At 42.6% G+C, this 13,361-nt stretch overlaps 1 protein-coding gene across 8 annotated transcripts in view; it reads left to right on the top strand.

The window, feature by feature from the left end:
- The window catches only part of KCNC1 (potassium voltage-gated channel subfamily C member 1), a 123,488-nt gene that overhangs the window by 84,051 nt on the left and 26,076 nt on the right, over nt 1-13,361 (top strand). For 7 of the 8 annotated variants that reach the window (XM_054634193.2, XM_054634195.2, XM_077179872.1 and 4 more), the window contains exon 2: nt 127-1,060. In XM_054634193.2, the coding sequence (XP_054490168.1) occupies nt 127-1,060 (934 nt within the window). Of the gene's footprint in view, nt 1-126; nt 13,357-13,361 lie in introns of all 8 variants that reach the window. The other variant, XR_013182719.1, reaches the window with a different exon arrangement.

A 13,361-nucleotide genomic window follows, 5' to 3' on the forward strand; every position in this document is an offset into this window, starting at 1 on the left:
ACAGGAAGAAAGCTTGGCATTAAATTCACATTTAATACAGCTCTTGCCTCTCCCTGATGTTTCAGAATCAAAGCCCCCGTACTTAACCTACAGTTTAACATTTCTCTCATATCTTTCTTTCCACAGTATGTGGCATTTGCCTCCCTGTTCTTCATTCTGGTCTCCATTACCACCTTCTGCCTCGAGACCCACGAGAGATTTAACCCCATTGTGAACAAGACAGAAACTGAATTCATCGGGAATGACACCCAGGTGCGGCACTACAGGGAAGCAGAGACAGAAGCCTTTCTCACCTACATCGAAGGTGTCTGTGTGGTCTGGTTTACATTTGAGTTCTTGATGAGAGTCACTTTCTGCCCAAACAAGGTGGAATTTATCAAAAACTCTTTGAACATCATTGACTTTGTGGCCATACTGCCTTTCTATCTAGAGGTTGGACTCAGTGGCCTGTCTTCCAAAGCTGCTAAGGATGTCCTGGGCTTCCTCCGCGTAGTCCGTTTCGTGCGAATCCTGCGAATTTTCAAGCTGACCCGCCACTTCGTCGGGTTGCGGGTCTTGGGACACACCCTCCGTGCCAGCACAAACGAATTCTTGCTGCTCATCATATTTTTGGCATTGGGCGTCTTAATCTTTGCCACGATGATCTATTATGCCGAGAGAATAGGTGCTAAACCAAATGACCCTAGTGCCAGTGAACACACACACTTTAAAAATATCCCCATCGGCTTTTGGTGGGCTGTTGTCACCATGACGACCCTGGGCTACGGAGACATGTATCCTCAGACTTGGTCAGGCATGCTGGTGGGGGCCCTCTGCGCTCTCGCTGGTGTGCTGACCATTGCCATGCCTGTCCCTGTCATTGTGAACAATTTCGGAATGTATTACTCCTTAGCTATGGCTAAGCAGAAGCTACCAAAGAAAAAAAAGAAGCATATCCCGAGGCCACCCCAGCTGGGATCCCCCAATTATTGTAAATCTGTCGTAAACTCTCCACACCACAGTACTCAGAGCGACACTTGCCCACTGGCCCAAGAAGAAATTTTAGAAATTAACAGAGCAGGTAGGAAACCTCTTAGAGGAATGTCCATCTGACCGTTAACCTCCATCCCGCGTAGTGATTTAAGATTCAGCCAGACTGCTTTCTTAGAGCAATGGGTAGCACATTTATCCATTCTAGTCCCACCATCACACAGTGAATAATATGTGTGAAGTCTAGGTTGCAGGGACAAATGGTACAGTGGAGGCTGATCGGCAAAACTAAGGATGAGAGCACGCTCTAGGAGCCCAAACTTTGGTCCTGGTTAAGGGCATACAAGTCTCAAGATATTTTGGAAAGCTGTTACATCTAGTGGAAGAATTTTGAGAGTTCTACAGCTGTGTTGCTGGACTGTGTAATGCATCTCAGAGGCTCCTGAGAGCTGAATGCTTCATAGAGCAGAGTAGGAGCCAAGTACTCAGCAATTACAGAGCTTTCTGACAAAACAGGGCTGGAATTCGAAACAGCCAGATGCTTTCTCATTTGTTCCCATTTGGGACCTTTCAGCTGTTTTAAATGGCAGATATTGTACATCTCATTACAGAAACTAGGTGCCTAGTAAGTTGAAGGGACAACTATACCATCATGCATATTCATGAGACAATCCAGTCTCTTTCTGATGATTAACTGCAAAGTAGAACAACAGCTCAAATTCTTGACACTAATGCAAAATGACTCACTCTGAGACAAGACTAGATGTAAGGATGTTTATTCCATGGCATGCAAATCAATCTATTCTATAATATTGCACTAGAATTTAGCATTTAGAACTATGACGAGTTTTGAACCACATTTTCTAAAACATGCTCCTTTTGCAAGTATGGGTTGGTGAGTTACAGCTCTTTCAACCTTCTAGCAGCAAAGGCCAACTGGAGAAGGTCTGACTGGTCATTACCGTCTGGTTTGGCCTAAACAGTGATTGCCTCATTCTTATTTTTAATTGTACTGATTCATGTTAGCAATAGGTGAAACCAGAGCTAAATTAACCATTCTAATTCTACTGGGAGTGGGGAGGGAAATGGAAAGAATACTAGTCACCATGGAATATATTATAATATCCCATGGCTAGTGGTTAATTATGGGAATATCTCAGTTCTATGAGACTCCTATAGCACACAAAATTACGGGGCTCCAATTTGATTTTTTAAACCCCATAATCTACCTCTACCCATGGAATATCACTATCTATTCTATGGAGTAATTTGAAAGTAGATAACCACATTGAAAACAATGCCAAATTCATTTTTGGCAGATGTTCCAGCCAAGTTGCATAGTAGACACTCCTTAGCCTTTTCAGAATGTCCCCCTGCATTATATTAGAAAGGACAGATCGCCAGCCAAGTGATCTCAACAGACACAGAGTTCAAAACAGGTGTTCTGGAAGAGCTAGCATATACCTATGATGGTCTTGTGTTATCATTTTTTGCTTTGAAGAAAATTCTGATTTGTTACTCATTGTGAGTGAGATATTTTCTCATCATCTCATAGCCATGCATGTTGATGTCATTGTGAGAAGCACAAAGAAAGTGAGACTTTCCTTTGTGTGTGACTTCACCAATGCCAATGCTAATTTTGGAGGGGAAGAGCTGGTGGGAATGTTTCTCTTCTTTCCTATTCTCTTTTCTCTTCCTTTCTTATTTCTTTTCCCTTCTGTGCAAGTATGTAAAATCCATTCAAAAGGTAAATAGCTTTCATTTTGTTTTTGTTAAAGGCTATTTCCATTGCAACAGGCCAATCACAATTCACGTGACTGATAGACTGTACCAATTGTACCCTTGGCGCACATAAGCGATGGTTCTATCATCCATTCCCCTCAGGTTGCAAATGCTTATCACTGCTCATGTTCAAGCAGCAAACTTCCTCATAAAGCAGATGCTTTTGTGGCATCATGGATCAAGAGGGAAAGAGGGCACAGCAGTATTGTGTGTCTCCTACCATGAGCAATGTGCCTACTGCCCCATGATAGGGTGCAAGAAATGCCAGACTCTGAGGTACTTTAGCAGTCAGCTACAGAGTGAAATCAGCTCAGAAATCCCTGGCTTTATAAAGTTCCTTCCATTATCTACCCTGGTCCTCTCTGGGAACTGGAGGACCAGGAACTCTACAAGTTCAGTACAATTCCACCCTGGTATCCTGAGAATATATGTAATTTTGGTTCAATGTGGAACTGTTTTGCCACTGTCAGTGCTCTAAACTCAGCTGTTACCACAATATCTATGAAGTATTGATAGTAGCAGCAACTTATCTATTTCTGCAATAATTAAGAGAGACTATTTTTATATACATATACAAGCATATATATTTTAAGAAGCAACAAAGCACACTTACACTTCAGCTAACAAAATTGTAACACTGTAGCTGGAGTTCTGTTTCTGATAATTATTATGCACCACTAGCAGCAAAAAAAATATTGCCTGCATCTTTTAGTCTCTAAATAGGGAAAGATCTATATGTGTGCAGGAGAAAAGCAAAAAATACTAACATCAGGACCAAACTGTTAAGACAAGATCTGCATTGCCTTGGATGTTAAGTTTCATTTCTGCAACATGAAGCATTCACAGTAACTGACTTGTTTTTGAAACCATTACCAGCACTATATGAAAACAGGGATTTGCAAGCAGTGAAAATCTTTAGATTGGTTAACATCATCTAAATGTAAACAACTAGTTATAGTTAATATTATAGTTAACATTGCATTAGGAACACAGAATGGTGCCTAACTTTTCTAAAATAGTGTCCAAGTTGTCCAGTATATTACTTGTAATATTTAACTGTAAAGGTTCAGTGTGACAGTGTCTAGGTCACATAAGATTGTGTGATTTGTATCCAAGGTTATTAAAAAACAAAAAGCCTGCTTAGTTGCTCAGGTGTAAAGGACATCACATGAAGTTATTAATTCCATATATTATTGGTGGTGGAGTGATTAAACACATCACCAAACCGGGCTGAGCATGAAGTAGTTCTACACATGAACTCTCTCTCTCATTCTTCAGTCAGCACTTCACATCTGTTCCTGGGCCATGCCCTCAGGGCCAAGGGGGCTCTACAGAGAGCTCAGCACAGCTCTGCCCAGTGCCTCCTCCCAGGATAAGGAGCACTTTCCTGGCACAGGCATGCAAACAGCAGAGTTTTGCCCACAGGCTGCACAGCTGCTGCCAAAGCTGCTGTGGTCATTTGCAGCCAAAGCAAAGATGCTTTGAATTTAAAGACTGGCAGGTTTGAATTAAATCTTTTTATTGCCCCCAACACTCTCAGCAGCTCAGTCCTGGGCTAATCTACACCTGGCAGGAGGGTATCTTTAATTAACAGCACTTGATTTTAATCTGTCAGAGTTTAAGAATGTCAGTTCCATTCTACCTTACCTCCCCTTTCTGCAGCAGCTCTTCCTGTTTTCCATCCTGTCTGATCCCACCAGTGGGTGGCTGGGAAAGCAGCAAAAGGGAGGAAAGGCATTTCAGAGTAGAGGATGGCAGAGCTAGAGCTGCAGGCAGACCTTCACCAGCAGCATTAAGAAAGGAGAAATTTCCTCTATACAAATCACTGTCTGCTTAAAGAGTGCCCGGTGAAACTGGGCCTGATACAGAGCAGCAGATTTCACCTGACCAATTTGACCAAAACTCCTTTACCTGGGGATATCTCAAGCTATAGAGAACAGTGTTCCCCCTCACTTAACATACACCCACCAAATTCTAACATCTCCTTGTCAAAGGATTAATGTTGTTATAATGCAGTGCTGTTTGCAGGCCCTGTTCAAGATCAGGGCTTCATTTTGGCATCATTTTATACAGGACAACCACTGTACTGCAATCAAATACCCAACAGGCTAAGTGGACAGCAAAGATAAAATGGAAATAATCTCCAATATTTTCAGTTGACACAGGGCTTAATTTAATTGAGGAAGATTACTTGAAAGGTCTGTGGCAAAGTCACTAGTTGAATACAACTAAAAAAGCATCAGTCAACCATAGTCTATGGTTGACAACACTATGCTGGACTGTCTTTTATCTCAAGGCTTGAGTATTCTAAACAGTCAGTATCATAACAGAAGTAAAAAAAAAAAAAAAAAACCAAAAAAAACCCAAACCAAACCAAAACAAACAAACAAACAAAAAAAACAAACCAAAAAAACCCACCAAAAAACCAGAAAAAGACAGTTCCAACCACTTAAACATGACTTTTGTCCCAAACCTCACACTGTCCTACAGGTATAATAATTTAATTCAGTACATAGTGAAACATTTTAAGGTGCAAGTTTGTAAGAATACCTCAAAAATTGCAAAACAAATATTAAAAGCTCTCAGTTTTGTTTTTAAAGTGTTGCCCAGTTCCTCAGCCCTTCTCTTACATGAGCTGTGTGCTCACCTGCTGGACCGGTTGACTGCATGGTGACATCTTGGAGTTGTCACTGGATGAAGCAGTGAATGTAACTTCCCAACGTGTAAAAGAAATTTAGAACATGAATTCAAGAATTCATAACTTCATTTGAGGCCTACAGTACTGTCTGGTGCCACATAGCAATGGTCTAAAGAATGCATTCATAATACATAAGCCAAGGAGATAGGTTATTTGGGGTTTGTTCAGAGATCTACCCCACCCTTTTATTCTTTTCATATATATATTTACAACACCAGCACAAAAAAGGTTTATATCGACTTTAACATGGCCAAATTAAGAATTTCTCACCTCTCTTATCCACTCTGCATGCATCTTCACTTAAGCTATACTCCAATGATATCCTTGTGCAGGCTCTTTTTTGGTCTTGTGGCAAAATTCTCTATTCAATGCACGGCTGTAAAATACACAAAAAAATTACTAGAACTGAGGCAGCTAAGAGGAGAGGGGTAATATCTGTCATTACTAACACAGACTTCAGCTTCAGAAAAACATTCTGTGGTTCTTTTACTTCTCTGCCCCAAAGTCAATTTTCAATAACCCACTCCTGGACTATCCTGATGTCTGAATAGCTAAAGTAATCCAAGTCTAACACTGACAGAAGGGAGCTACAAAGTTGCACTGACTCCAGTGTACTCCATGGTCAGATGAACTGGAACAAACTGTGATGTTAGGAACCCATTATTTCAATGCAATTTCCTGAGAGAGAGCTGATCTCCTTTTAAAGAAATCGTGTGGAATTACCCATTCCAGCTTTATCACTCATGCTTTCTGAAGGAGCTGCTCTTTTCTCAGGGCTTCATTTTTCATCTCTTCTGTCATCATAACCTAAATAACCCTTATTCCTTGTGCAACACACTGGCTCTAACGTCAGAAGTGTGCTGAGCACTGTCATTCTAGTGCCAGTGCTCAGTGGGAGCTGGGAACTCTAGGCAGCTCTTGTCAGAGGCCCTTTCTGCTGCCTAACATTTCACTGCTGCTTGTGAACCTCGGTGGCTTTTATGGAGAACAAAGCATTGTTAAAGCCATAGGTATGTAGTTACTGTGGTGGTCCTTCAAACCTCCAGGAAGCAAATTCTCTGATCAAGTGTCTCTGAACACTATAAAAAAAGTCTCATCTAATTTTAGTGCCATAAAACCTTTTCCCCTCTCTGTAAGATGGACAGTAGATGGCAAAGTAATTGCTAAGAGCTTAGGTCTGTTTCAGCTCAAAAAGCTCAGGTGTTTAAAGGTGTTGGACATAAAAAGTACTAAAAAGGCAGTGGATATAGGGAGGTGTTTTTTCTTTCCTCACTATACTTAGCCTTCCTATTCTTTAAAATCCAAAACTCCTCACTCCAAAATAGCAAATGAGGTAATGATCACATCTTGATATCACTGATGATGGAGTCTTCGGGATCTAATGGAGAAATTGCTAACAGCTCAAAACAAAAGGAATAACACTCAGCTATTCTCATCTAACTTAATTTTAATTTGTCCGTGGTCCCCCTTATAATAGAGGAAGAACCAGGCAGCCTCCAAGAGTAATCCACTCATTTATGACCTGAGCTGTCCTCAGGGGGTGCCTTTCTCCATAAGAGATCACAGGTGACTGCAGCTCTAATTCAATATTGTCAGTTAAGTGCCTACAGTTCTGTGGAAGCACTTTGGATCTATTCCTTGCCCCCTGCCCCATGTGGCATTCCTGCAACCTCACAGCTGAGGGTCACATGTAAAGCAGAATCTATAACTAATATAATGTAACACTTTGTTGTACAATTATTCATCTGTCACTTCCTGTAGAGATAAAACTGGTGGGCGTCACTTGTACTACTGTTGACTTTAGAATGTTATTTTTTTTTCAAAAAATAACATCCTCTATGTCAAGTAATTTAAAAACAAAGAGGAGGAGCTATGTATCCAAGCACAGTGCTTAATGTTTCATGCTTTTTTCTGGCACTAGGTGAGATGTGAAAAAAAAATTCTAAAATTAGAAAATCTCCCCATACAAACCCTGTAGACCTCAGCTGGGGCTGAGGGTGTTTAGGGAAAGGACTGCACTAAGCTAAAAAACAAATGCAGAACTAAATAATAAATTTTAGGAGTTTTTATGCCTTAATAACCTAATGAGCACAAGGCACTTGGAGTCATGGGAAAACACAGATACAAGCACTTCAGCCAAATAAGGCCAACCTGTGCCAATCCTCCAGCACAAAGCAGATATAAATATGGTAAATCCTCTTTCTCAAGCACATGGTTCCCATGCCAGCAAGTGCAGAATGCATTCCTGGAATATGAAAAAGATACTCTTGGCATCTCTTCCTTCTGCTGTACTGAGTATGGTTGGTGTTTGCAGGACAGATACAAGAAAAGGCAATGCAACAAGTGCATTTCTGCTGCAGTATCATTAAACACACCAGATCTGTTACTACAAAAGGCCAGGGGCAAAGAGGTGTAGGGTATGAGGTCCCAGTTCTGTGCCCAGTCCACTTGCTTGTATCCCTCTTGGACTATACTTGCTGGATATTTTCTCTGAGCCTTTTGTTGACTTGCTTGTCTGTTTATATAAACACAAAGCCAGAATAACAAGCACTCTACCATTCCTGCTGTCATTGTTCTTTGTATTCATTCATCCACGTTCCATGTCTCAGACACCTTCCATACTGTATAGATCATCATACTGTATTCCTCAGTCAGAGCAGCAATATAAGGTGGTAACATGACTCACCTGACTGCATTTTCCTGTAACCTGTCAATGATCCCCCTGGTGTTAGTGAGACTCTCAGATGTTCAGGGTAGGTATAAGTAAACCCCCAAGAGGATCAGGATGAAACTAGGAAGGATCTTCCAGAGCTCTTTGCAATGCAGGATTTCCAGAAGCAACCGTTCTCAGCACTGCATTAAGCACATATCCAATAATGCCTGTAAATAGCAAGATGCACTGGATCGACTTTCCTAGAGCTCCTGTACTTCTCTAGCAGTACCAGTAGGTAGGCAGCCAACATACTGTCACCTCACTTCAAGAAGTAGTACCTGTCAAGGGTGATATTCTCTGGGAGTGACGTTACTATGTTGGCCGAGTTAGTACTGGGAGAGACGGTCACCACCGTCACTGGAGTGCCTTTCCTGGGGGACACGGCTTCCTGGAGGGACCCTGGTGGTGAGTAAATTTTGAAGAGGTAGGTTGGGTTGGAAGGATTCTGCATAATTCATGTAGCATAATAAATTCTGCTCTCGTGCAGTGTAAAGTCCTTCAGTACTCAGAACTTTCAAAATATGCAGTAATATAAAAACCAGGAAACTATAATAAACATACCTAGATATTGATTTTAATGGCCTTAGAATATTGGGGTAACTAAAATGAAGTTGTTATATAGGAATCTTAATTCTTTTACATGTTCACATTTCTCTCTTTTTTCTCTTTCTCTCTTTCGCTCTGTTTGTTAACATTTACTTGTTATTGCTCTACGTTGCTTGCGACTTGTGTATGTTACAGACTGTCACATTTTATTCTGTGAAGTTTTTCTCCAATTCCCATCAACCTGAGCTCCATGTTGGGCAGCCGAGGAGATTACAAAACATTTCTTTATTGCAAAAGAACCAGGAATGTCACAGACTATAGGTAACTTCACAGAGGTTGTGACACAAAACCTGATGCGAGGTATTAATGCAAAGAGTAAGTACTTGGTATGAAAATAGAGCTATTTAGTCAAATTACTTTCTTTTTTTCCAGATAGTCTGCATGGGAAAAATTAATTTTCATTACTCTCCAGAAGAAAACACTCCCAAACCTACCAATCTAGGATTCTTGTCACTCTCATTTAAAAACCAATGGTGCCTATGTCAACATATCATTGCTCATTTTCAAAGGCTTAAACCCATATTTTCTATGCTGTTCTTCTCTCTGCTAAACTTCCTTTAACACTCTCCAAGTCATCATTTCATCATTTTGTCATCCTTTGTCTGTGGTTTAACATATCTTCTACATAATTCTTTTTCTAATGTAATATAGTTATATCCCTTTCACTTTGAGGACCTGATTAAACAACAACAAAATTGAGTCCCCACCCATGGGATTCACATTTCTTAATCCTATATGAGGCTCTGTAGCCTGTAAAATTGATTTCTGTAGCCAAAGATTGTCTGGCACAGAAGCATAATTGTTACTTTGCTGAATGATGTCCTGAGCAAACCATTTTGTTTTACAATCTTCCCCAATTACTCCCATAAACTAGTTTTAAAGAATGGTAAAAAGTAGCTGATAGACATTCTGATCACTTTCCAGAGGGACAGCATGAAGTTTATTGCTTATTCTTAAATGTCAGGAACTCAGAAATCACTATAGTCATGTACTAACTCAAGAAAAGCTTATTTGTCTCAGTGTGAAGTTCCTTTACTACCTGATTTGCTGTTATGCTCTGGCCATCTCTTAATAAGTGAAGAAGCACAGCAGAGTTTCCAAGCAGTCCAGCATAAAAGAATACAGTAATTTATACTGATGCAATGAATATTAATGCAGAGTAAACACTATCCAGGCAACTAAAACAGAAACAACTTGCTAACACAAGTGGAATTTGACTTCAAGAGACTCAAGAGAGTTGGGAATTTAACTGTAAGTACTTCCTTTCCATGCAACATCTCAAAGAGAAATCACTGAATAACACAATTCTTTAAGTTGAAAAAGGTCTTTAAGGTTATCAAGTCCAACCTCTAACCCAGCACTGCAAGTCCACCACTAAATCATGTCCCAAAGTGACACATCACACAACTTTTAAATAATCCTGGGGATGGCAACCTGACCACTTCCCTGGACAGCCTGTTCCAATGCTGGACAACCCCTTTGGTGAAGAAATGTTTCCTGATATCCAATCTAAACCTCTCCAGCTACAACTTGAGGCTATTTCCTTCTGTCCTATTACTTGTTAATAGGAGCCCACCTGGCTCCAGCCTCCTTCCCGGCAGTTGCAGAGAGGGGTGATGTCTCCCCTGAGCCTCCTTTTCTCCAGGCCGAACACCCCCAGCTCCCTCAGCCTCTCCTCACAGGATTTGTGCTCCAGACCCTCCACCAGCCCCATTTCCCTTCTCTGGACTCACTCCAGCCCCTCAATGTCTTTCTTGCAGTGAGGGGCCCACAACTGGACACAGGATTCAAGGTCTGGCCTCACCAGCACAGGGGGACAATCCCGGCCTGGTCCTGCTGGCCGCACTATGGCTGATCCAGGCCAGGATGCCCTGGGCCTTCTTGGCCCCCTGGGCCCTGCTGGCTCATGTCCAGCTGCTGTCAGCAGCACCCCCAGGTCGTTTTCTGCCCAGCAGGGTCCCAGCCCCTGTGCCCCAGCCTGTGGCCCTGTCTGGGGCTGTTGTGCCCCAAGGCCAGGCCCCGGCCCTTGGCCTGGCTGACCCTCACCCAGCCGGCCTCAGCCATGGATGCGGCCTGTCCAGATCCCTCTGCAGAGCCTTCCTGCCCTCCAGCAGATCAGCACTGCCAGCCAGCCTGGTGTGTCTGCAGCTGACTGAGGCTGCCTCCATCCCCTCATCCACAAAACTGATAAAGATTTTGAACAGGACTGGCCCCAGCACCAAGCCCTGGGGAGCACCACTGGCACTGGCTGCCAGCTGGATGGAATCCACTCACCCCCAGTCTCTGGGCTCAGCCATCCAGACAGTTTTTTTACCCAATGAACAGTGCACTTTTCCAAGCTATGAGCACACAATTTCTCTAGGAAAATGCTGTGGAAAACCTTTCCCTCATCCACTAAGTGGGTCACCTTGTTATAGAAGGAGATCAGATTGGCCAAGCAGGATCTGTGTTTCCTAAATCTGTGCTGGCTAGGCCTGATTCCCCTGGTTGTCCTCCATGTGCCACATGATGGCATTCAGGACTATCTGCTCAGTGACCTGCCCAGGTACCAAGGTCAGGCTGACAGGCCTGAAGTTCCCCAGATCCTCCTTCTGGCCACTCTTGTAACTCAATGTCACATTTGCCAACCTCCCCAGCGTACCAGTTCTGCTGATAAAGGATGGAAAGTGCCTTGGCAAGCAATTCCATGAGCTCCCTCAGTACCTTTGGGTGGACCCCTCTGGCCTGAAAACTTGTGTCTTAATGTTCACTGACCATTTCCCCTTGGATTATGGGAGATTAATTCTGCTCCCCATCCCTGTCTTTCAGCTCAGGGGACTGAGTTCCCTGAATAAAACTGGCCTGACTATTAAAGACTGTGACAAAAAAGGTGTTACATACCTCAGCCTTTTGGTCACCCTCTGTCACCATATATCCCCCCTACATGCAATAAAGGACGGAGGTTCTCCTTAGCTCTCCTTTTGTTGCTAATGTATTTATAAAAAGATTTTTATTGTCTTTTCGGGCAGTAGCCAGATTGAGTTCTAGTTGGCCTTTGGCCCTTCAAATTTTCTCCCTGCATGACCTCATGACATCCCTGTAGTCTTCCTGAGCTGCTTCCCATTCTTCCAGAGGGGAAAGTCACCCTGTTTTTTCCTGAGTTCCAGCCAAAGCTCCCTGTTCAGCCAGGCTGGTCTCCTTTCACCAGCTCATTCTTTGGCACACAGGGACAGCCTTTTCCTGTGCCTTTAGGATTTCCTTATTGAAAAATGTCCAGCCTTCCTGACTTCTTTACCCTTCAGGATTGCCTCCCAAGGGACTCTGTCAACCAGGCTCCTAATGTCTGCCTCAAGAAGTTCAAGGTAGCAGTTCTGCTGACCCCGCTTTCCTACTCTGTAGGAATCAAAAACTGCATCATTTCATGATTCCTGTGCCCAAGATGCCTCCAACCATCACATCACCCACAGGCCCTTCTCTGTTCACAAACAACAGGTCCAGTGAGGTGTATTCCCTACCTGGCTGACCTGGGAAGTAAAATCTAGGGATATAAAGTCAATGGATATTTTCAGATAGCAAGCAGCTCTTAACTCCTCCACAAATGAAAGTAAATATCTTTGAATACTTGAATTCCTACTCCTACTTTAATCATAATCATTTGCTTAACACAAGAATTATCAGGCAAAAGTGCTGCTGCAAAACCAGGATGCAAAAAGGAATGTAAAATCCTTGCTTTTTTTTTTCTTAAGAAAAAGACAGCTGGGAAAATCTGTCCTCCAGCAGCCTCACGGCTGCTCTACTTCCCACTTCCAGATAAGAGCCTTGTAGCTAAGAAAAGCTAGAGCACAGCAATTCTCCACCCTCACCTCAGCTGTGCCACCCCTGCTCCTGTAGCTTTCTGTCACGATCCCAAAAGCCAGGGAAACCCAGCTTCTCAAGAAGAATTCCCCATTGCCAGCAGAGTATGACACAGATAATGTTTGCCACAGTAACAACCCTTTTACATCACCAGGAGAGTGTGACAGGACTGAAATACAGAAGAGTAATTAACTCATGGAACACATACCAATACTTTCTTCAGGGAGCCAGCTGGATTAAAGGTCTCTGCTCCTAGGGAATCTCATGGAGATCCTTCTTCATAAAACTCTTCAGGCAGCTACTGTAAACATTAATGGCACATTTAAAATGAAAATGACCCTCATGTGCTGAAAAAGAACCAAAGGACACTCAGTTGATCAGGGCTGGGACTATCCACAAACAGTAATAATGGCAGTCCCGGGTATGGATCAGGACTATAAAAGCACCGTTGAGATCTAGAGAAGTGGTGGGTTAATTTTCAGGTGTACATAGGGTGGGGATGTGAAATGTAACTTTACTCAGAGAAGACTTCCTCAGCAGCAAGATCTTCATCTTTCAAGAAACTTACTTTCCTGGCCCTGTTGTCAGCTGCTCCTGCCTTCTTCCTGCCTGTCAAACCCTTCCCTCAAAACAAGCTCTGAAGTCACCCAATGTCTGTTTAGGAAAGCTATAGGTACTCAAGCTCTGTCCTTATCTCTTTCAATCTTTAAACAAGGGTAGGAGCAACACTTTCTCTGTTCTTCTGGAGGAAATTGTCAG

Source organism: Agelaius phoeniceus, chromosome 6 (genome assembly GCF_051311805.1).
Source record: "Agelaius phoeniceus isolate bAgePho1 chromosome 6, bAgePho1.hap1, whole genome shotgun sequence".
Classification (NCBI taxonomy): Eukaryota; Metazoa; Chordata; class Aves; order Passeriformes; family Icteridae; genus Agelaius; species Agelaius phoeniceus.